Source organism: Callithrix jacchus, chromosome 4 (assembly GCF_049354715.1).
Source record: "Callithrix jacchus isolate 240 chromosome 4, calJac240_pri, whole genome shotgun sequence".
Lineage (NCBI taxonomy): Eukaryota > Metazoa > Chordata > Mammalia > Primates > Cebidae > Callithrix > Callithrix jacchus.
Window position 1 is genome coordinate 88556525 of NC_133505.1, and position 25651 is coordinate 88582175.

A 25651-nucleotide genomic window follows, 5' to 3' on the forward strand; every position below is an offset into this window, starting at 1 on the left:
TAAAAATGTGTTCTATATTAAGAGTATAAACCCTAGCTCTATTAGTCTGTTACAAATTTTTTTGGTGTTCCTGACTTTTATTTCGGTTTACGTGTCTTAACTGTCAAATCACCTAACAACTTTCTTCTATAAATTCTTCTATTACTATGTTTTAACAAACTTTTTATTTTGGAATAATTTTAGATTTACAGAAAAGTTACAAAGGTAGTATATTAGTTCCCATATGCACTTCACCCAGCTGTCCCTAATGTTAATATTTTATGAGACCATGATACATTGGTCAAAACTATACACTTTGAATTTCACCTGTTTTTCTACTAATATCCCTTCCTTCCGTTCCAAGATCTAATTCATGATAACACTTTGCATTTAGTAATCATGTCTCCCTAGTCTCATCTGGTCTGTAATAGTTTCTCAGTATTTCCTTATTTTTCAGAAACTTGAGACTTTTGAAAAGCTCAGGTATTTTACAGAATATTCTTCAATCTCAGTTTGTCTAATATTGTCTCAAGATTAGACTGGTGGTATGGGTTGGGGGAAAGTCTCATAACATCAGAGAATATATCATATCAATACAACTTAGTGATGAAAATCTTGATAACTTGGTTAACATAATATCTGCTAAGTTTCTCCTTCTAACAAGATACAAATACTAGTAAATTATTGTACATTCAGATGTTATAAGTTAAAATATTTAAGATGTCAATTAAAAAAAAATATTTAAGATGTGAATGCAACTTTTTTTTTAAACAATGCCCCCGTGTTAACCATTTTCCTTTGATTTCCCCAAACAACTGAATCACATAAAAGGGCAATTACAATTTGGAAGAGGGTACACAATTTATAACTGCAGAGGACAAAGCTAGGAACAAGAAAGGTTGATTTTAGTTTACCATAAGGTAGAAGTTTTCCTTTGAAATTAGCATACACTGCACCATTGGTATCATCAAGGTGCTGAACCTGGTAGGCATACTAAGAAGTGATTCTTTCAACATACATTTCCTAGAAGTCTACTATGATGCAGGCATTCTCCTGGCACAAAATATGAATACATAACAGTTGTCTCATTTAAGATACTCATGTTCTAGTAAGAAATATAGACCTATAAACAAATAACAAAACCACATGTTATAAATGCTCATAACAGAGTAATGGTTCTAAATTCTTGGGGTGGCAGGTGCAGGGGGAGTAGTACAGATCCCACTGAACAAGAAAAGTGTTAGTCCCTTTCCTCAAACATACATTCCTATGAGCACACAAAATCTGCATATTACTTTAGGGGATTCATGGATCCCCAAGACCAATCCATGAATTCAGGGCAATATACACAAAGTGCTAGGGGATTAGATTGTGCATAGACTTCAGAGAAAAGGTAATATCTGAGCTGTCCTTTGAAGGATAGTTTTCCAGGCAATGAAAGGAATTAGGGGCATCATGGAAAAAACACTATGAAGGTAAATGCCATATCTGTTTACCTTGACACTGTACTTCTGTCTTACATTGCTCTTAACATATAGCACGAGCTCTTAAATATTTGTTGAAGAAATGAACTAGCGTATTTTGAGAACTGTAATGTGTGAAGCCCCTGGTTGGGTCTGTTGCACATTAGAATGAATGGGTTAACAAACCTTTTCCCTTGCTGCTTGAGAATCTAAACTTTGGTTTAACCACCTAGCTCTGTTACCCTGGAAACCAGGTAAGATCTTAGACATTGACTATATTGCTAGGCAACACTGCTTTACAGTAAAAATGATCCTTGGTTGGTAAACTGCATCTGAATCAGGAAGAAATGTGAATGCGCTGTAACTGTCTGATAGGAATGCTATGCTTTGGCCTTCCCTGAATGCAGTCTCTTCTTGGGAACCCTAGAAACAATGTCAAGAATTGCTATAACAGAGATCAGCTACTTAAAGCAGGAGACTTCTAAGCCAGAGCAACTCCTGTACCTCCCTGATCTGGAGCTTATGCTTTGTACCTGGAACTATGTCGTGTGGGGAGACAACAGTCCCCAGAAAGGTCTGTGAGCTGTCACTTGTGTAAACATGCAGAGGCCCTGCTGAGAGGACTTCTTGAAGCTGCCCTGCTGGCAAGGAACGTGGCCTGTGGTAGCCTTGTGAGTCCTCGTGTTTAGTTAACTTAAGAAGACCCTTGGTGGGCACTACACACACCTTATTTTATTTAATGCTTGCAACAACTTTGTGAGACAAGAAATATCATTTCTCTGTTCAGAGGAGGAAAGTGAGGTTGAGAAACGTCAAATAATCCGTGTAAGTTCACAGAATCAGAGGTGATCAGTAATGGCAGGTTCTTAGCCCAGGTCTTCCTGACTCCAAAACCAAACTCTTTCCTTAGAATATATTCCCTCTCCTGGTAATGCAGAACAGCAATAGAGGAGACTTGGGCAGGTAGGATGGTGGCAAACTGTGTGGGGTCTCCAGGCCATGCTAAGGGATAGGGATTTGGTACTTCAGGTGGGTGGGAAGTATTACAGAATTTTAAGTAGAGAAGCAGCAGGTCAGATTTGAATTTTACCAAGAAGCAGCAGCAGAAGAGGGCAAATAAATTGCCTGTTTAGAGTGGGAGGGAGTTAGGCCTAAATAGGCTCCTGGACTTTCTCCATCATTAAGCTCTTTTGTCTCCTGACATATTGCATGTCGTGCCAATAAACAAACCCTCAATACAGTGCAAATTATAACAATGTCAAAATCCCCTACATGATCAGGGAAATAAAATATTTACAGAGATCTGGGAGACAACTCACATTAACACAAAATGATATTTTAAACTTAATGTGACCACATATCATGGGAATAAAAGCTATAATATATCCTATAACAATCTATGTAAGATGCCAGGAGCAAGAAAGTGCCAAATCTGCAAGTCATGGCAAAGACAAAAGAGTTTTTAAAGTAGATTTTTTTAAATGTTTTGAAGAAAACATAAAACCTTTAAGGACAAAATATTTTAATCATTGCTTTATTGAAAGCATATTTATCCAAAACCATGAAAAATATACTTTGATATAATCTACTTCTCAAGACAACTTTCAAAATAAAATAGATACCATTGTTTTCAAGGTTAGTTTTTAGGGAGAAACCTGGTGGAGCTCAAAGAAAGAATGAAATGATTTCCTAAATTTCCTCTCAGCTTAAGATTCTATGACGAGCAGCAACACAACTTCAAAATAAATTAAAATTTGCTAGTTTTTAATGCACTATAAGCACAAACTTATAGAAAATAACTTAAAATACACATAAGATAAAGTATGCCCGCGAACTTTAAAGTTAATAGAGGTAAAGAATGTGAAAATAAAGAAACGTATGTAAGAAAATAAAATTATGCCCTTAACTTTAAAATCAACCATTAATCAGTGATAATAACAATAGTAATAACAGCTTTTACACATTGGATTATAACCAAGTGGACATTAAAAGTATTAATAGGGCCAGGCGCGGTGGCTCAAGCCTGTAATCCCAGCACTTTGGGAGGCCGAGGCGGGTGGATATTGAGGTCCAGAGATCAAGACCATCCTGGTCAACATGGTGAAACCCCATCTCTACCAAAAATACAAAAAATTAGCTGGGCATGGTGGCGCGTGCCTGTAATCCCAGCTACTCAGGAGGCTGAGGCAGGAGAATTGCCTGAACCCAGGAGGCGGAGGTTGCGGTGAGCCGAGATCGCACCATTGCACTCCAGCCTGGGTAACAAGAGCAAAACTCCGTCTCAAAAAAAAAAAAAAAAAAAAGAGTATTAATAACATCAATGATACCAAAACCCGGCAGAGACCCAACGAGAAAAGAAAACTTCAGGCCAATATCCATGATGAACATAGATGAAAAAATCTTCAATAAAATATTGGCAAGCCGATTGCAACAGCAAATCAAAAAACTTATTCATCATGATCAAGTAGGATTCATCCCAGGGATGCAAGGCTGGTTCAACATACGCAAGTCTATCAACGTAATTCACCACATAAACAGAACCAAAAACAAAAACCACATGATGATCTCAATTGACGCAGAGAAGGCATTTGACAAAATTCAACAGCCCTTTATGCTAAAAACCCTCAATAAACTCGGTATCGATGGAACGTATCTCAAAGTAATAAAAGCTATTTATGACAAACCAACAGCCAATATCATACTGAATGGGCAAAAACTGGAAGCATTCCCTTTAAAATCTGGCACTAGACAAGGATGCCCTCTCTCACCACTCCTATTCAATATAGTACTGGAAGTTCTAGCCACAGCAATCAGGCAAGAAAAAGAAATAAAGGGTATTCAAATAGGAAAGGTGGAAGCCAAATTGTCTCTATTTGCAGACAACATGATAGTATACCTAGAAGACCCCATTGCCTCAGCCCAAAAACTCCTGAAACTGATAAACAACTTCAGCGAAGTCTCAGGATATAAAATCAATGTGCAAAAATCACAAGCATTCGTCTACACCAATAACAGACTTAAAGAAAGCCAAATCAAGAGCGAACTGCCATTCGCAATTGCTACAAAAAGAATAAAATACCTTGGAATACAACTCACAAGGAACGTAAGGGACCTCTTCAAGGAGAACTACAAACCACTGCTCAACGAAATCAGAGAGGACACAAACAGATGGAGAAACATTCCATGTTCATGGTTAGGAAGAATTAATATCGTGAAAATGGCTATACTGCCCAAAGTAATTTACAGAATCAACGCTATCCCCATCAAGCTACCAATGACTTTCTTCACAGAACTGGAAAAAACCACCATGAACTTCATATGGAACCAAAAGAGAGCCCGCATAGCCAAGTCAATTCTAAGCAAAAAGAACACAGCGGGGGGCATCACACTACCAGATTTCAAACTATACTACAAGGCTACAGTAATCAAAACAGCATGGTACTGGTACCAAAACAGAGATATAGACCAATGGAACAAAACAGAGGCACCGGAGGCAACACAACATACATACAACTATACAATCTTTGATAAACCTGACAAAAACAAGCAATGGGGCAAGGATTCCATGTTTAACAAATGGTGTTGGGAAAACTGGCTAGCCATGTGCAGAAAGCAGAAACTGGACCCCTTCCTGACACCTTACACTAAAATTAACTCCAGATGGATTAAAGACTTAAACATAAGACCTGGCACCATAAAAACCCTAGAAGGAAATCTAGGCAAAACTATCCAGGACATAGGAGTAGGCAAGGACTTCATGAACAAAACACCAAAAGCATCGGCAACAAAAGCCAAAATAGACAAATGGGACCTAATGAAACTCCACAGCTTCTGCACGGAAAAAGAAACAGTCACTAGAGTGGATCGGCAACCAACAGAATGGGAAAAAATTTTCGCAGTCTACCCATCTGACAAAGGGCTGATATCCAGAATTTACATAGAACTCAAGCAGATTTACAGGAAAAAAACAAACAAGCCCATTCAAAAGTGGGCAAAGGATATGAACAGATACTTCACGAAAGAAGACATATATGAGGCCAACAATCATATGAAAAAATGCTCATCGTCACTGGTCATCAGAGAGATGCAAATCAAAACCACATTGAGATACCATCTCACGCCAGTTAGAATGGCGATCATTAAAAAATCTGGAGACAACAGATGCTGGAGAGGATGTGGAGAAAAAGGAACACTTTTACACTGTTGGTGGGAGTGTAAATTAGTTCAACCATTGTGGAAGACAGTGTGGCGATTCCTCAAGGCCTTAGAAATAGAAATTCCATTTGACCCAGCAATCCCATTACTGGGTATATATCCAAAAGACTATAAATCGTTCTACTATAAGGACACATGTACACGAATGTTCGTTGCAGCACTGTTTACAATAGCAAAGACCTGGAATCAACTCAAATGCCCATTGATAATAGACTGGATTGGAAAAATGTGGCACATATACACCATGGAATATTATGCAGCAATCAGAAATGATGAGTTTGTGTCGTTTGTAGGGACATGGATGAATCTGGAGAACATCATCCTCAGCAAACTGACACAAGAACAGAAAATGAAACACCGCATATTCTCACTCATAGGTGGGTGATGAAAAATGAGAACACATGGACACAGAAAGGGGAGTACTAAACACTGGGGTCTATTGGGGGGAAAAGGTTAGGGCCAGTGGGAGGGGGAGGTGGGGAGGGATAGCCTGGGGAGAAATGCCAAATGTGGGTGAAGGGGAGAAGAAAAGCAAAGCACACTGCCATGTGTGTACCTATGCAACTGTCTCGCATGCTCTGCTCATGTACCCCAAAACGTATAATCAAATAAAAAATTAAAAAAAAACATCAATTATCTAAAGCTCAAAAATACGGCTGCTGAAATTAGATAAATTCAGGTGACATTCTCTGACTGGCAAGCCACAAATCCTATAAAACTAGCTTAGCATTTTAATACTATTATGTACATAGTATGATTAGAGCCACAAAAGTATAATTTTATTCTAAAAGTTCCTACAATGTTAGCAACAGTGCAGCTGGTGCCTGTACTCTTTTTTTAACCTCTTTGTTCTCTTTCATGTAGAAAACTGACAGTATTCTTGGGAGTAGTTATTTTCAGATTACAATTGTAGCTCATCTGCCCAGTCAATCAATTGAGTGGTTGGATATCCTGACATCTCATGTTTCCAAAGATCCCATCTTGCTTGTTTCTCTCTAGGGTCTCAATGCCCTCATAAGCTCTGGTTTCCCTCTAGGGTCTCCATGCCCTTATGAGCTCTGAGCTGATACCTAGCACTACCCTGCCAGTGCAGGGAGAACAAGGTGGACCATCAAGAGACCTCAGGAGAGCCACTCTGTTTCAAATCATCTGAAAATCAAAAGGCTTGAGTTTGAAAGTTTGTTTGGCCAACTGATTTCATTCATGTATGAGATGAATTTATCTCTAGAAGACATAAATTCCAAACACAAGGAATATCTGGCTGTTTCTGAGAGTATTCACAACAAAGTAAATGTTACTACAGTTGCTGGCGATTAGGGCCTGTTAATCTTAACAAAAGCAAAATCAAAAATTACATATATTCACACAAATTTTAGAGAAAAACTATTATCTGATAAAATATAAATTGGAGAAATTTATTATAAAGAAATGAGACATTTGTTTTCAAATAACCACAACAAATAGCTAAGAATATGTGACCTTAAATTAAGAAAAAAAGCCACAGCCGGGCGTGGTGGCTCACACCTGAAATCCCAGCACTTTGCGAAGCCGAGGTGGGTGCATCATGATGTCAGGAGAACAAGACCATCCTGGCCAACATGGTGAAACCCCAACTCTACTAAAAATACAAAAATTAGCTGGGTGTGGTGGCTCGGGCTTGTAGTTCCAGCTACTCAGGAGGCTGAGGCAGGAAAATGGTTTGAAACCAGGAGCTTGCAGTAAGCTGAGGTCCCACCAATATACTCCAGCCTGGCAACAGAGTGAGGCTCCCTCTCAAAAAAAAAAGAAAGAAAGAAAGAAAAAGAAAATAAGCTGCCCTCATTAGCAGATGCCATGTGCCCTGGTGCTAGTAAGTATTAAAAGCCATTAATGAGTTTTAATGTTTAAACTGCCCTCTACAACATCTTATTTCTATAATTTGGTTGACAAGAACCTTTTTTATTTTTTTTTTAAAAAAAGGAATAAGCATTAGTTTCATACTGTCAAATAATCATGAATCACAAAGTACATGATATCTCAAATACGAAATGAGGTTCACTGATCAGGGAAATTTTGTGCCTCACAGAATATAACAGGTTTATCTAATCCAACATCTTCATTTATATGAAGAAACTGGAGCCAAGGAAATTAATGTAACATGTACCCAGATAATAAGACTAGCCAGTAAGCATATCTTAACTCTGGTCCACTGCTCCTATGGATTTGCTCCCAATACAGATAAATCAACATATTCCAAGGTAACTTCCTGGGAAATATGTTTACAATTAGTTGATTTTGATTATGGCACACACATACTCTTTTGAATACCTTTGGTCTTGTTTCTATTTAACGAGCACAAAGTTGTCCTTACCACTCATGTAAAACAGAAAACTGAGGGAGAAATAAGAATACTGGGTTTAACATTAACGGTCAACATGAAATGCATGTGCAGATACTTAAGAAACCATTTTTTTTCCATACAACATAGTCACAGGGCATGCTACCTAAGAGTTAAAGGTAAGTGAAGCCTTAAGTCATTTACTAAGGATTTCTCTGCATTATTGAAGAGGCATGCATATGCCAGGCACACGGGTGTGATACGAAAAAGCTTTTGTGTAAGCCTTGCTTAAATGAGGCAAAGGCTAAGTCAAGTCCACTGTTTATCTTCTCAGAGAGAAAAAGAGAAAGGGAACTCATTTCCTGGACACATATAGAGTATGTGAATCACAGTCCTGAAACCAAAAGCTTTGAAATGCTAAACTAGATAATTTTCTAGTTTGTTAATAGGAACAATTTGGAAAAGGGGGTAAAAGTCTATAAAACCAACTTAAAAGACTTGCTGAGCATTAACTATTACATATGTTACACCCTTTAACTCGCTTGACAAGTTTAGGAAACAGGCCTTATTAGAAGGCTGTATTACAAGAACCAGACGTAGCACAAATGTGACTTCCCAGCTACTAAGTCACAAAGCTGGAGTTCAAACCCAGGTCCATTCTCCTGCTCCTGCCTCCAGGGCCTGCGGATGGTCAGGGGTAGAGAGAGTGATTGCTGCCCTTCTAGTTCTCAGTTCCATGACTGTAAAAGGGACTGACACAGATGATACAGTTCTTGAACAGAAAAAATGGGGGCAACAGATAAATATTTTTCATATTATCATCCTCTTCCAATGAAACACGAATAACAGCCAATAATGAATGAACACATCCTTTACTGTAAGCAGCACCAGGAAATACTGTTACACGGATTTAACATGTTCTGACTATAACTTCTAGGTATTCCCATTGTTGTCTAGGAATGAATGTTTCATAAACTTCATTTGAGAATTCAACCAAAGCCTAAACTAGACTGAGGGAGCGGAAACACTCTTGATTAAACTACAATGTAAACTGAGATTCCCCTGAACCTTTTAGGATAAAGTGGGCCTGTCACTGAGTACATGCAGTAACTTCAACCTTTATGTAATCCAAGCAAAGATAAGGTCTCTCCTCTGCAAATTTAAAGTCACCTCATTTCTTAGTCAAGATAGTCCTTCTGAGGATCCTCCATTTGTAACCTCTCACTTATGCCAGTGTAACTCTGCACCATCTCATCCACCTGGGACACTGCCAGAAATCAGGAAGCAAGCAAGAGAGGTTGGTGGAAGGCCAAAACAAACATGTCAATGTTCATTCCATTCAACCAGCAAAAATTGATTGAGACCATACCATTCACCAGGGACAGTGCCTGATGCTGAGGATGGGAATGATGACGATGATGAGAATGGTAATCATAGCAGTAGCTAATTCTGAATGCTTGCCACATGCCAGGCACTGTCATAAACACTTAAACTCACTCTATTCTCCTAGCAAACAAATGAGGTAGGTCCTTATTGTTAGCCACATTTTTGCAATAAGACAATTGAGGCACAGAATGGTTAAGACTTGCCCAGAGTCACACAGCTAGTAAATGGCAGGTGTAAACCCAGTTGGTCTGGCTTCTGAGTCTGTACTACTAGGCAGACTCAGAAGGGACTACACTATATGGCACTCTCAAAAGACTAAGGATAAAGGATACAGTGGACAAGATTATCTCCACTCCGAGAGCCTACAGTTTAATTGTGAAGACAGGCAAATAAACCTTAGAAAAGCACCTAAACCAACCCAGGGTTGAGAGAAGGCTCCTAACAGTGGTTGTTCTGTCAGCTGAATTATGAAGTTCAGGTAGGAGCCAACAAGGGGGAGACAGGGTGTGGGGTGCATTCCAGGAAAGGAAGTCACTTTCATAAGGCCCCAGATGAAAAGAATCATGAAGAGACTACTGGGCTTACACACTAATCACCAGAGCTGTGTACAGAATGCTATTCAATAATGGGATGTTTTTGGGGCGAGGAGGAATAGGTTGGGGAAAGAAGTATGAAATGTGAGGGTGGAGAGTTAAATAGAGGTAAACTCACAAAGATCCTAACGTAGCATGTTTCTGGAATTTATATTGGAGAAATGGGGGGCCCAGGAGGGGTTTGACCAGTAGAGCCTGATACATTTGAGAACAATGACTCAGTTGTGCTAAAATAGATCAGACGAGAGGGTGAAACTAGAGGGAGGCTCAGTGGATGAGGAGCTGGCAACAAGTGTAATTAGGTGAGAAGACAGTGGCCTCAACTAAGGTGGAGGCACTAGAGTGGAGGCAAGTGGACTTACATAAGACATGCTATGCAAAAGAATCTGGCAACTAACTATTTATGGGCGGAACCCCTTAGAGCAAGCTTGTCTGACCCATGGCTGCTGGGCCACATGGGGCCCAACAGCTTTGAATGTGGCCCAACACAAATATGTAAACTTTCTTAAAACATGAGATTTTTCCCATTCTGTTTCACTCTAATGATTGTTTCTTTTGCCGTGCAGAAGTTGTGGAGTTTAATTAGATCTGATTTGTCTATTTTGGCTCTTGTTGTTTTAGTCATGAAGTCCTTGCCTATGCCTATGTCCTGAATAGTTTTGCCTAGGTTTTCTTCTAGGGTTTTTATGGTATTAGGTCTTATGTTTAAGTCTTTAATCCATCTGGAGTTAATTTTAGTATAAGGTGTCAGGAAGGGGTCCAGTTTCTGCTTTCTGCACATGCCTAGCCAGTTTTCCCAATATCACTTATTAAACAGGGAATCCTTTCCCCATTGCTTGTTTTTGTCAGGCTTGTCAAAGACCAGATGGTTATACATGTGTGGCGTTGCCTCTGAGGCCTCTGTTCTGTTCCAATGGTCTTATCTCTGTTTTGGTACCAGTACCATGCTGTTTGGATTACTGTAGCCTTGCAGTATAGTTTGAAGTCAGGTAGCGTGATACCTCCAGCTTTGTTCTTTTTTGCTTAGAATTGACTTGGCTATGTGGGCTCTCTTTCAGTTCTATATGAAGTTTAATGTGCTTTTTTCCAGTTCTGCGAAGAGGGTCATAGGTAGCTTGATGGCGACAGTGTTGAATCTATAAATTACTTTGGGCAGTATGGCCATTTTCACAATATTGATTCTGACAAACGGTTAATATCCAGAATCTACAAACAACTAAAACAGATTTACAAGAAAAAAAACAAACCCATCAAAAAGTGGGCAAAGGATATGAACAGACACTTCCCAAAAGAAGACATATATGAGGCCAACAACCGTAGGAAAAAATGCTCATCATTGCTGCTCATTAGAGAAATGCAAATCAAAACCACATTGAGATACCATTTCATGCCAGTTAGAATGGCAATCATTAAAAAATTTGGAGACAACAGATGCTGGAGAGGATGTGGAGAAACAGGAACACCTTTACACTGTTGGTAGGAGTGTAAATTAGATCAACCATTGTGGAAGACAGTGTGGCGATTCCTCAAGGACCTAGAAATAGAAATTCCATTTAACCCAGACATCCTATTACTGGGTATACACCCAAAGGATTATAAATCATTCTATTATAAAGACACATGCACACGTATGTTCACTGTGGCACTGTTTACAATAGTAAAGACTTGGAACCAACCCAAATGCCCATCAATGATAGATTGGACAAGGAAAATGTGGCACATATACAGCATGTAATATTACACAGCCACAAAAAACAATGAGTACGTGTCCTTTGTAGGGATATAGATAAATCTGGAAACCATCATTCTCAGCAAACTGACACAAGAACAGAAAATCAAACACTGCCTGTTCTCACTCATAGGTGGGTATTGAACAATGAGAACACATGGACAGAGGGAGGGGAGCATTACACACTGGGGTCTGTTGCGGGGGGACTACAGGAGGGAGAGTGATGGGTAGGAAGTTGGGAAGGGATAACATGGGGAGATATGCCAGATACAGGTGACGGTGATGGAGGCAGCAAACTACATTGCCATGTATGTACCTGTGCAACAATTCTGCATGTTCTGCACAGGTACCCCAGAACCTAAAGTGCAATAAAATATATATTTTTTTTAAAAATTATGAATTTTGGCAATTCTTTTAAAACTCATCAGCTATTGTTAGTGTTAGTGTATTTTATGTGTTGCCCAAAACAATTCTTCATCTTCCAGTGTTGTCCAGGGAGCCAAAAGCTTGGACTCCCCTGCCTCAGAGGGAGGAACTGAAGGCAATATCAGTATTCTACCTTGAGGACGCAGGTAGAAGTATAGCACTACTCAGGTAAGGAACACTGGAAGAGAAGCAGGTTTCAGATAAGGAGAATCTGTTCACTTATAAGTCTTAGGAACCTGACTCAGGAAACCCATCTAATGAAGAACTCTAAGTCCTTTCTTTAAACATTGTTAACAATAATTAGGATTTAATCTGTCTCTCTAGCCTATGAGTGACTAGTGGCTGACATTTCAGCGGGGAGGGTTTGTGCCCAAGAAACAAGAAGGTTGACATGAGGAAGAAAGAAGACCAAAAAAAAGAAAAAAGAAAAATTAAAACAGCCTTTGGGACCACAAAAAAAACCCTGATAACAACAACAAAAACCCAGCAAAGAGCCCTTCCCATCTCAACAGGGTAATCACAGCACATGGCAAGAATAAGTCATAAAATTAACCTAATCATTTACAAAAGGTTAATTTGTGCTCTGTATGCTCTGTTTTAATAAGCAGGAGTAATAGGAAATGGATTTTAGAAGGGCACTGATAAAAATAGTTAAAAAAAAAGTGTTGTGCAAAGCTTCTGTTATGTGCAAAAAAATCACTGAATGTGGGAAACGTCACTCAGCATTGCGCTGGATAAAACATGTGACAGATGCCATGTTTCTTTTCAGGAAGGAGGTGCTTCAGTGATCAGCACATGTTCTTCGGCCAAGATCAGCTCTCGTCCCTCAAAATCAGCATCCTAGTGCTCCCCTTAATGTTCCTAAGAGCTAAGCACTCTGTGATTACTAGCAAGTTTTGTGGCTGATTTTATTCAAAGTGACATTAAGCTGGCTTTCACTTTAAGGCCATATACTACTCCATTGACAATTACTTCAAAAATTTTGATGGGAAAAGAGATAACCATTGCCAGACACAGAATTAATAAGTGTTAAATATATTCCTTACCTGTCTTTTATTATGACTTCACCACAGGATTGGCAATAAAATGTGCAACATTCTTGGGCTTGTAAGTGTTGATTAAACATTGAAATCAGTTCTAAAGGAAGTCAACAAAATAGCAAATCTTAGAGGTTGAAACAAATATATTAACATACTTAAACAGTTCAACAGCCATGATAAATTACCATCCATAAACAGTTTATGATCCACCTAGAAGTACACATTTAATTAATACTATCTGATGACTCAAGCAGAAGCAAATATTGTGAAGTGTTTTCAAAAACAACAGATTTTGCTAAGTATTCCACAGCTAGGTGCTGCCCTACATTATGCATGTAACATTTGTTATTTCTCTCATTCTATAAATACCAACATTAAGAATGAGTGAAAAAGAACTATTTCCTCCTCATCAAGCTAACTACACAGATCTCCAACATGCTCAGCTTTCCTCTGCTATGTCTTACAGTAGTGTTTCATCAGAGTGAACAAATAGAGCTCTTAAATTTGAATTCATTTTTATTTTATTATTATTATCATCATTACTGAGATGAAGTTTTGCTCTGTTGCCTAGGCTGGAGTGCAGTGGCACAAACTCAGCTCACTGCTACCTCTGCCTCCTGGGTTCAAGCAATTCTCTGCCTCCGCCTCCCAAGAAGTGGGGATTACAGGCACCCACGACCACACCCAGCTAATTTTTTGTATTTTCAGTAGAGGCAAGATTTCAACATCTTGGCCAGGCTGGTCTTGAACTCCTGACTTGGTGATCCACCGGCCTTGGCGTCCAAAAGTGATGGGATTACAGGTGTGAGCCACCATGCCCAAATTTGAGTTTAATTTTATTTAAACAAGGTTTATGTCCATTCTAGCTTATTACCAAATGAACAAACAATAGACCTCAAACTCGTGTTTATTGGAAATCTCCCTGGGAATGAAACGGCTCCAAAAAGAGTCCAGTCTTCCCAGAGCAAAATTCAATTTCTAATGAAAGCTATGGGAAAACATTGAAAGCTGTGGGAAAAACATATATTTCTTACACTATGGGAAAGAGCAACATAAGGCAGCAAGTTTTCTTCATTTACAATATTTCTTTTATGAAATAAGGAATCTTTCATTTAAAAGAAACAACTAAAATATATCTATACAAGTCTAACTAAAGAAATGAGGTCATATCCATCAGTATCAAGCAATGTAGATTTTGTTTGTGTTCTTCTATATGTATTTTAAGATTTAAAAAAACTGATGCTAAAAGGTTTACACCTTGGACATTAAAAATCTTAACAGTTTTTAAGGGATGGCCAGAAATCCCTATAGCACTAAGGTGAAATAAACAGTATTATTCTTTAACTTTCAGCAGATTAAGAGGAGACCTAGGAATATAAAACAGTCTTTCCAGACCCACAAATTTTCAGTAAAACACTACCCTCTGCTGGCCACCCAGTATGATGCACTGGGTCGGGTTTAAAATTCAGTTTCTGGCCGGGTGCGGTGGCTCACACCTGTATTCCCAGCACTTTGGGAGGCCGAGGCAGGTGGATCACGAGGTCAAGAGATCGAGACCATCCTGGTCAACATGGTGAAACCCTGTCTCTACTAAAAATATAAAAAATTAGCTGGGCATGGTGGTGCATGCCTGTAATCTCACTCGGGAGGCTGAAGCAGGAGAATTGCCTGAACCCAGGAGGCGGAGATTGTGCCATTGCACTCCAGCCTGGGTAACAATAGTGAAACTCCATCTTAAAAAAAAAAAAATTCAGTTTCTGGTATAGAGAAATCCTGGGAGAGATCTGCTGCTGAGGATCAATCTACAGCTTTGCTCAAATACATACTACTATAGCTAGTTCCACATGGAGGGTCACAGTTTGAACTCAAAATAGCAGTATACCAGTATGATGTTTACTATACTTGTCCTTAAAGGGTGTTCTTAGCATTGAAAAGTCAACTTTTTAAAAACCCTGAAACATAAACTGAAGGCCAAAACTTTCAAAAGTCCTTTTCTACAAAACAGTTTGATTCAAGTTCATACCAGTACACATCTATTCACATTTATTCATTCAGCAAATATTTATGCACCACCTATTATATGGAAGGCACTTAGGCAATTAAGTGCTGAGGAATCTGTTTTGCATACTCTTTCATGCACTATGGAACAGACCTTTGATAGTTTTCCTTTTCAGATACTTGAGTAAAATATATTAAAAGTGTAAAGAAATAGGAGACCAACGAACACAAACAATGTGCAAATCAACACAGAGCAGTCAACTGAATTTTGTCCTATAGTTTAAACAATGTTTGCAGATTTAAATTTTTTAAAATAATTCCAGTTTTGATTATTTGTATATTAAGTTACAGAATACAGAATATGGATGGGCAAAAACCCAATACTATGTCCCCAGTGGTCTCTATTCCTCCATCTCAAAATCACAGTCCCAGAAAACACTCCACTGTGGCTTTCATGCTTGCCTTTCCCAAATTTCCAGATCCCAAAAAAATTCCTGCTGTGGTTACTCATGTAAAAGAGATAACTGTTTTGAAGGAGAAGGTGATGACAACACAACATCCAGATTTCCATGGTCTCTTCCCTGAAACAAAACTTTCTCTGCCCATTATTAGGTGTTCTCAGGGAGTCTACTTCCCATCTTGGTGACCCTAACCTTCTTGTTATGGTTATTCCAATAGTCATTCCCAGTATTTATCCTATAACATTTAAGTGCCATGACATCTCTTTTCCCTATCCCTTGGTCCTAAAGCCAACCCTGCCCAACTAAAACTAGTTATTCACTAATCCAGGACTTGAACAAAAATTGCTCTCCAGCAAAAAAAGAAATGAAACCCTTTCTGTCTTCTCTTTCCTCACAAAAGCCAAGAATAGAGACTCAAGAGAATGCTCAGCATCTCCCAAGTGGCTCTTCCAAACACTCCCGCTGACCCCACCTCCAGGATCCACACAGTTCAGATGAAAGGTTTATTACAGATGAGGCAGCAGTGAAATGTCAGTGTGCAGCTGAAAGAATTATAATCTTTCTCTGATAATAAACGTCACATAAGTCTTTTACACCCTGTTTCCCCTTTTGACATAATTTTAATCCCCCAAAGCATATATTACATATATTGTAATAGATGTTATGAATCAATAATTTTATTCAATAAATAACCTCTAGGTCTTAGGAAAAGCAAATTTCTACTGCCTTACTTAATCAATAAACCAGTTAAAACATGCAGTAAATATAACAGGCACAGTAAAAATCAAAATTAAATTATGTATCAAACTCAACTGCAGAACATTTTATGTACTCTTTTCTTTATCTGGACCCCTCAGAGTGGCCTTCCTGATCATCCTTCAGCCAACACTAGTCACTCCCTATCCCATTATTCTGTTTTATATTATCATAACATTTATCAAAATATTTTCTTAATATTTAAATTGTTCATTATCTGCTACCACCAATTAGAATGCAAGCTCCATGAGAGCAAACATCTCCCCTACCTTGTTCACTTCTGTATCCCCAGCATCTAGGTTGATGACTAGCACATAGCACAAACCAAAATGTTTGTTGAATGAATAAATTTCCATGTAATGTTTTCAAACCAATCAGGTCTTACACAATTGCTATCTGATTTAATCTTCCCATCCCTGTGCCAGAAAATTTTACAATTAAAGACACCAGGAAGTAAATGGGAAATCCCTACACTTTCTGCTCAGTTTTGCTGTGGGAGGAAAACAAAGAAGGGAGAGAAGGAGGGAGGAAGCCTCAGAGAGGTTAGGTAACATGTTCAATTGCATACAGTCAATAACTGGCAAGGCTGACAAAGACCCTAGATCTTCTAAACCCCAGCTTTTACCATGCTGCTGATGAGTCCTTTTATCACCTGGGAAAAGTTCACTTTACCAAAGGAAAAATCACCTTTGCTTTATAACAGAAAGGTAAATACAGAAACAGAGTGCTAATATTACTCACTTGTGCCTAATTCTGCCTTTGCCTGCAGCCGCAGGTGCAGTCCATCTCCAGCAACAAACTGCAGCCCACGGCAAGAGGAAGGTACAAGCCTGACCTCTGCTGGAAGCTGGATTTCCGTGCAGCCTTCAGGGGTTTTCACCTGGAGTGAAGATGGCATTATGGAAATATCCAGGGGCATAGCTCCTTCTTTTGGGTCTCTGGTAATTAAAACAAAACCCAAACCAATTATTTCTCATAATGATATCCACATGACAAAAGAAACAAAAATGGCTAAGGATCTCTTTGTTGCTCTTCAGTATGAGCTCTAAATTAACTGCCCCAGAAAAACAGGACCAAACAGATCATAAAGGAAAGCAAACTACACTAGATTTAGATCTGGTCAGAAAGTGCCCTTCATCATCACCGTAATATGCACATCCTGGGACGGATTTTTGGTTCTTTCTTCTGAAAACAGTACTAAAATCATGTTTTATCTTACAGTAAATCAGAGCAAAGTACTGTTATTTCATATATAAGATTTTAATAAGGAGACCAAGATTCAGTGAAACAAAGATACAAGAGAAAAATTTGTCAATTTTAAGAATAAAAAGGAAGAAAACAATATAGTGACATGAATATCAGGTGTGAAAGGACTTACTAATCCAATTCACAGTAAACATAAATTACTCAATATAGGCAAAAAAGAGTAAAACACAGTCCCTGTCAAAAGCCCCCAGGTGTCAAAAGTATAGTGGGGATAAAGGCATGTATGGAAATGACCCTCCTCTGAAGCTGCGATTGGCTTAGCATTGCAACAGAGGTGCAAAGTACCATGGCTGTCTCTTAAGTGCTCACAGCAGGCCATCTACACCGTGTCAACTAAATGCAGATAGCAGGTCATCCACACAGTGTCAACTAAATGCAGACAGCAGGCCATCCACATGGTGTCAACTAAGTGCAGACAGCAGGCCATCCACATGGTGTCAACTAAGTGCAGACAGCAGGCCATCCACATGGTGTCAACTAAGTGCAGACAGCAGGCCATCCACATGGTGTCAACTAAGTGCAGACAGCAGGCCATCCACATGGTGTCAACTAAGTGCAGACAGCAGGCCATCCACATGGTGTCAACTAAGTACAGACAGCAGGCCATCAACACGGTGTCAACTAAGTGCACACAACAGACCATTTGCTTGAGTGTCATCTAAGTACAGAGGGCAGACCATGTATTCGAGTGTGAACCTTGGTTAGGCCTTAGAAATTCACCTTAGAATATTTTACATCTACTTTCTGGCAGTTCCTTTTCAAAGCATATGGATCTGCACTTAACTGGCAATTAAGAATATTAAGCACCTGAGTTTTTCTTCAGGGATGACAGCCTCAAACCCGAGTCAAAGTCCAATTTCAAGAAATGGTGTTTAAGAAATGATACTCTAAAACAAGGGTCAGCAACTTTTTTTAAAGTGAAAGACCAGGTAGTAAGTATTTTAGGATTTATCAGCCACATATGGTCTCATCAACACAGTGATGTATGAATACACATTCTACTTTTTAGTTTTTAAAATACCCTTTAAAAATGTAAAATCAGCAGGTCGAGATGGCTCACGCCTGTAATCCTAGCACTTTGGGAGGCTGAGGTGGGAGGATGGTTTGAACCAAGAAATTTGAGACCAGTGGACTTCCGCCAAGATGGCCAAATAGGAACAGCTCTGGAGCGCAGTTCCCAGCAAGAGTGAGGCAGAAAGTGAGTGATCTCTGCATTACCAACTGAGGTACCAGGTTCATCTCAGTGGGACTGGATGTACAGTGGGTGTAGCCCAAGGAGGGTATACTAAGGCAGGGTGGGGTGCTGCCTCACATGGGAAGTGCAACAGGCCGGAGGGCCCTCCCTCCTATACAAGAGGCCACTGGGGATGTCCGGCCACTCCGGAGCTTCAGTTCTGATGGTGTGCTTTTCCTGCAGTCTTTGCAGCCCACAGACCAGGAGATCCCCGCATGCTGACAGGTGCCACAGGTTTCCAGGGCAAATCTGAGCAGCTGATTAAAATCTGAGCAGCAAATTCAACTGACACCATTAGTCCGCCCGCAAAAATCCAAGCAGCCGTTTTGACTGGCACCTGGAATGCTTGTGAGACAGAATCGCCCATACACCTGAGAGAAAGGGGGCTGAAGTTGGGGAGCCAGGTGATCTGGCTTGGGGGGTCCCATCCCCATGGAGACCAGTAAACTGAATCCCACTGGCTTAGGATTTTCGCAGCCAGCACAACAGTTTGAGCACAACCCTGGACAGTCAAGTTCCTTGGGGGTAGGGTGTCTGCCATTAACCTTACCTGCATAAACAACAGGACAAAGAAGTTTACACAGCAGGTGAGGGGAACCTGTGGCAGATCAACAATGCCTCTGCAGGCAGACTGTGACTAGAATCCCTCCTTGCTGGGAAGAGCATCTCTGAGAAAAGCAGCAGCCTGTCAGACTTAAAAATAAAGCCACACCTTCCTGGGACAGAGCACCTGGTAAAAGGAGTAGCTGTGAGTTCTGCTGCAGCAGACTTACATGTCCCGCCCAGCAGCTCTGAAGGGAGCAACTCAGCCCCAATCACAGCACTTCAGCTCTGACAAGGGACAGACTGCCTCCTCAAGCAGCTCCCTGACCCCTGTATATCCAAAGAATCACCTAATACAGGAGAGCTATGGCTGACATCTGGTGGGTAAGCATCTGGGATGAACCTACCAGAGGAAGGAACAGGCAGCAGTCCTTGCTGTTCTGCAACCCCCACAGGTGATTCCCAGGCAAGCAGGGTCTGGAGTGGACCTCCAGCAGTCCTACAGCAGAGGGGCCTGACTGTTAGAAGGAAAACTAAAAAACAGAAAGAATTAGCCTCAACATCAACAAAAAGATGCCCACTCAGAGACCCCATCCAAAAGTCACCAACCTAAAAGACCAAAGGTAGATAAATCCATGAAGATAAGAAGATACCAGCGCAAAAAGGATGAAAACACCAAAAACCAGAATGCTTCTCCTCCTCTAAGGGATCATAACTCCTCACTAGCAAGGGAACAAAACTGGATGGAGAATGAGTTTGACAAAGTGACAAAAGCAGGCTTCAGAAGGTGGGTAATAACAACATTCTTCACTATCACTATTAGATCGACAAGACAGAAAATTAACAAGCATATCCAAGACTTGAACTCAGATCTGGACCAAGTGGACCTAATAGACATCTACAGAATTCTCCATCCCAAATCCACAGAAAATACATTCTTCTCAGCACCACATCACACTTACTCTAAAATTGACCACATAATTAGAAGTAAATCACTCCTCAGCAAATGCAAAAGAACAGAAATAATTAACAACCAGTCTCTCAGACCACAGTGCAATCAAATTAGAACTCAGGACTAAGAAAGTCACGTGAAACTGCACAACTACATGGAAAGTGAACCTGCTCCTGAATGACTACTGAATAAATAATGAAATGAAAGCAGAAATAAAGATGTTTTTCGAAACCAATGAGAATGAAGAAACAATATACCAAAATCTCTGGGACACATTTAAGCAGTGTCTAGAGGGAAATTTATAGCACTAAATGCCCACATGAGAAGCAAGGAAAGTACTAAAATTGACACCCTATCATCAAAATTAAAAGAACTAGAGAAGCAAGATCAAACAAATTCAAAAGCTAGCAGAAGACAAGAAGTAATTAAAATCAGAGCAGAACTGAAGGAGACAGAGACACAAAAACTCTTCAAAAAATCAATAAATCAAGGAGCTGGTTTTTTGAAAAGGTCAACAAAATAGACCACTAGCCAGACTAATAAAAAAGAAAAGAGAGAAGAATAAATAGATGCAATAAAAAATGATAAAGGGGATATCACCATCGATTCCACAGAAATACAAACTACCATTAGATATTACTACAAACAACTCTATGCACATAAACCAGTAAATCTAGAAGAAATGGATAAATTCCTGAACACTTACAATCTCACAAGACTAAACCAGGAAGAAGTTGAATCCCTGGATAGACTAATAACAAGGTCTGAAGTTGAGGCAGCAATTAATAGCTTACCAACCAAAAAAACTCCAGGTCAGATGGTTCATAGCTGAATTCTACCAGATGTACAAAGAGGAACTGGTACCATTCCTTCTGTAACTATTTCAAAGAATACAAAAAGAGGGAATACTCCCTAATACATTTTATGAGCCCAACATCATTCTGATACCAAAACCTGGCAGAGAAACAACTAAAAAAGAAAATTTCAGGCCAATATCCATAATGAACATAGATGCAAAAATCTTCAATAAAATACTGGCAAACTGAATCCAACAGCATATCATAAAGATTATACATCATGATCAAGTAGGCTTCATCCCAGGGATGAAAAGCTGGTTCAACATACACAAATCAATAAATGTAATCCATCACATAAACAGAACCAAAGACAAAAATCACGATTATCTCAATAGATGCAGAGAAGGCCTTCAACAAAATTCAACAGCCCTTTATGCTAAAAACTTTCAATAAACTAGGTATCGATGGAACATATCTCAAAATAATGAAAGCTATCTACGAAAAACCCACAGCCAATATCTTACTGAATGGGCAAAACTGGCAGCATTCCGTTTGAAAATTGGCACTAGACAAGGGTGCCTTCTCTCACCATTCCTATTCAACACAGTATCAGAAGTCCTAGCCAGAGGAATTAGGCAAGAAAAGGAAATAAAGGATACTGAATTAGGGAAAGAGGAAGTCAAATTGTCTCTATTTGGAGACGACACGATTGTATATTTAGAAAACCCCATTGTCTCAGCCGAAAATCTCCTAAGATGATAAGCAATTCAGTAAAGTATCAGGATACAAAATTAACGTGAAAAAATCACAAGCATTCCTATACACCAGTAACAGAGAGAGTCAAATCATGAGCCAACGCCCATTCACAATTGCAACAAGGAGAATAAAACACCTAGGAATACAACTAACAAAGGACGTGAAGGACCTCTTCAATGAAAACTACAAACCACTTCTCAAGGAAATAAGAGAGAACACAAACACATGGAAAAACATTCCATGCTCATGGTTAGGAAGAATCAATATTGTGAAAATGGCCATACTGCCCAAAGTAATTTATAGATTTAATGCTATCCCCATCAAGCTGCAATTGACCTTCACAGAACTGGAAAAACCACCTCAAACTTCATATAGAACCAAAAAAAGAGTCCACATATCCAAGACAATCCTAAGCAAAAAGAACAAAGCTGGAGGCATCATGCTACCTGACTTCAAACTATACTGTGAGGGTACAGTAATCAAAACAGCATGGTATTGCTACCAAACCAGAGATACAGACCAGTGGAACAGAACAGAAGCCTTGGTAGTAACACCACACACCTACAAGCATCTGATCTTTGACAAATCTGACAAAAACAAGCAATGGGGAAAGGATTCCCTGTTTAATAAATGGTGTTGGGAAAACTGGCTAACCATGTGCAGGAAGCAGAAACTGTACACATTCCTTACACCTTATACAAAAATTAACTCCAGATGGATTAAAGATTTAAAGATAAAACCTAACGCCATAAATACCCTGAAAGAAAACACAGGCAATACCATTCGGGACATAGGCGTAGGCAAGGACTTCATGACTAAAACACCAAAAGCATTGGCAACAAAAGCCAAAATAGACAAATGGGATCTAATTAAACTTAACAGCTTCTGCACAGCAAAAGAAACTATCATTACAGTAAACCAGCAACCAACAGAATGGGAAAAAATTTTTGCAAGCTACCCATCTGACAAAGAGCTAATATCCAGAATTTACAAAGAACCTAAACAAATTTACAAGAAAAAAACAAACAACCTCATCAAAAAGGGGGAAGGATATGAACAGGGATTTTTCAAAAGAAGACATTTACATGGCCAACGAATATATGAAAAAATGCTTATCATCACTGGTCATTAGAGAAATGCAAATCAAAGCCACATTGAGATACCATCTCACACCAGTTAGAATGGCAATCATTAAAAAATCTGGAGACGACAGATGCTAGAGAGGATGTGAAGAAATAGGAACACTTTTACACTGTTGGTGGGAGTGCAAATTAGTGCAACCACTGTGGAAGACAGTGTGGCAATTCCTCAAGGACCCAGAAATAGAAATTCCATTTGACCCAGCAATCCCATTACTGGGTATTTACCCAAAGGATTATAAATCATTCTATTATAAAGACACATGCACACATATGTTCATTGTGGCACTGTTTACAATAGCAAAGACTTGGTACCAACCCAAATGCCCATCAAAGATAGACTGGATAAAGAAAACAGTGGCACATATATACCATGGAATACCATGCAGCCATAAATAAGGATGAGTTCGTGTCCTTTGCAGGGACATGGATGAATCTGGAAACCATGATTCTCAGCAAACTGACACAAGAACAGAAAATCAAACACTGCATGTTCTCACTCATAAGTGGGTGTTGAACGAGAACACATGGACACCAGGATGGGAACATCACACACTGGGGTCTGTTGAGGAGTAGGGGGCTAAGGGAGTAGTAGCAGGGGGTGGAGAGGTTGGGGAGGGATAACATTAGGAGAAATACTTAATGTAGGTGATGGGGCATGGAGGCAGCAAACCACCATGGCCTGTGTATACCCATGTAACAATCCTGCAAGATCTGTACATATACCCCAGAACTTAAAGTATTACAATAATAATAATAATAATAAAAGAAGTTCAAGATCAGTCTGGGCAACATAGCAAGACTCTACCTCTACAATAAAATTTAAAAATTAGCTGGATATAGCGGCACACACCTGTAGTCCTAGCCACTCAAGGGGCTGAGATGGGGAGGATCACTTGAGCCCAGGAGGCCGCAGTAAGCCATGATCACACCACTGCACACCAGCCTGGGTGACAGATCAAGAATCTGTCTAAAAAAAAAAGGGGATAAAGAATAAAGAAAAATCCAATTATTAGTTCACAGGCTGTACCAAAACAGGCTGCAGGTAGAATTTGGCCAATGGTCCATAGTTCTCTGACCACTGCTCTAAAGATAATACAATGTCTATTTGCTACCTCAATGACTTTCAAAGCAGACTGTGTAGAACTGACACTTCTAAGTGTCGCAAGACATACCACTGGGTTCCTAAGTCCCCACTACCACCCCATCTCTGGTTTGCCACATTTCTTTGCAGTCCCAAAAACTTCAGTCGTTTAATAGGGCCAAGCAAGGGAGGCACCAATACAAGGGTGGTGACACAGTGGTCCAGCATGGATATGAAAACCAAGCAGGCTGTGGAGGGCAAAACGGGTGAGGTGGAAATATTAACAGGAGGTGAGGGCGGCAAGTCTTAGCTCAGCTGCTATAACAAAATACCATAGATAGGTGGCTTAAACAACAGACATGGCAGAGCAAGAAGTTCAGTGTCTCTTCCTCTTCACATAAGGACACTAATATTGGGGGGCCCCACCCTCAAGACCTCATCTAAATCTAACTACCTCTCAAAGCCCCATCTCCTAACATCATCACTTTGGGGGTTAGAATTTCAACATATATATTTTGAGGGGACACAAACATTCAGTCCACAACAGGGTCCTGGCAGGCGAGGAGAGTGTCAACAATAGGCAGGGGGAGGTGGCAAAGGATGCCAGCAGACAATCACATAGAGGGAGACTGACTAAATAATAAACGCCAGGAGGACAATGAGGGCCATGATTCCCACTGTGGGAGAATGGAGTTACAAAAAGAGAAAGGGAGATAACTAGAATGGATGCTATGGTGGTGGGCCAGAATTGGAAATATCTGTGGGAAGTGATGGTTTTCAATGTTTATAAATACAGTAATAGAGATTGATGTAAATGCATCTATGTACATATGTATGTAGGCACATCCATACATAAACATCATATATAAGTCATACACAGTTCTGGGAGAAGTGACATCCAATAGTGATGAGTATACTTAGTGCCCAGATCTTGGTTTGTAAAGGTCACCTTCCACTTTTAAAAGAACAGAACAAACAAATAAAAACAAAGTTCCTCAGTAAAATGACTACATTCAGGGCTATAACAGGGAAAGAATGAAATAAGTCCGGAATATGCTGTTGAAACATGAAGAAATCAAAGACAGACAGGGACGTTTCAAAAAAGACCTAGAAACCATCCAGAAGGGATTTCCTTGGCCACATCTGGTATAATATGAGCAAAAAAGTAGCCCATTGAATAAAACAAAAATTAAAACCCACTGAGTAACCCACAGTAAGAATCATTTGTCCTTACTGATATACATAAATGAATAAAATGAAACTCTGATGAGGAACAGGGTATTTACATAATCTCAGAATACCTCTCAATTATTGATTACGAAGAGAAAAAGCATAAATTTAAGGTAGAGAAGCCTGGCAGACATCATCATTTCTTAAGTGCTCAAAGTTAACACAACCAATTTGATGGAACAAAGCAAAATCCTGTGCCACCTGATGGGAAGCGTCACTTCTCTTATATTCTGTTATATTCCTGCCAAAGATGCAAAAACTGAACTTTGTCTTGAAGAAACAGAAGA

At 39.6% G+C, this 25651-nt stretch overlaps 1 protein-coding gene across 8 annotated transcripts in view; it reads right to left on the bottom strand.

Annotated features, from left to right (window-relative positions):
- UBE3D (ubiquitin protein ligase E3D) overlaps positions 1 to 25651 on the bottom strand; it is a 203906-nt gene that overhangs the window by 173973 nt on the left and 4282 nt on the right. For 6 of the 8 annotated variants that reach the window (XR_013534366.1, XM_008994709.4, XM_035296189.3 and 3 more), the window contains exons 2-3: positions 17105 to 17301; positions 13155 to 13245 (exon numbers count right to left, since the gene is read on the bottom strand). Coding sequence is in view for 7 of the 8 variants with exons in the window: in XM_008994709.4 (XP_008992957.3) it covers positions 13155 to 13245; positions 17105 to 17301 (288 nt within the window). In the remaining variant the exon portion in view is untranslated. Of the gene's footprint in view, positions 1 to 13154; positions 13246 to 17104; positions 17302 to 19813; positions 19940 to 25651 lie in introns of those variants that run through there. The other 2 variants (XM_078369620.1, XM_035296188.3) reach the window with 1 other exon arrangement.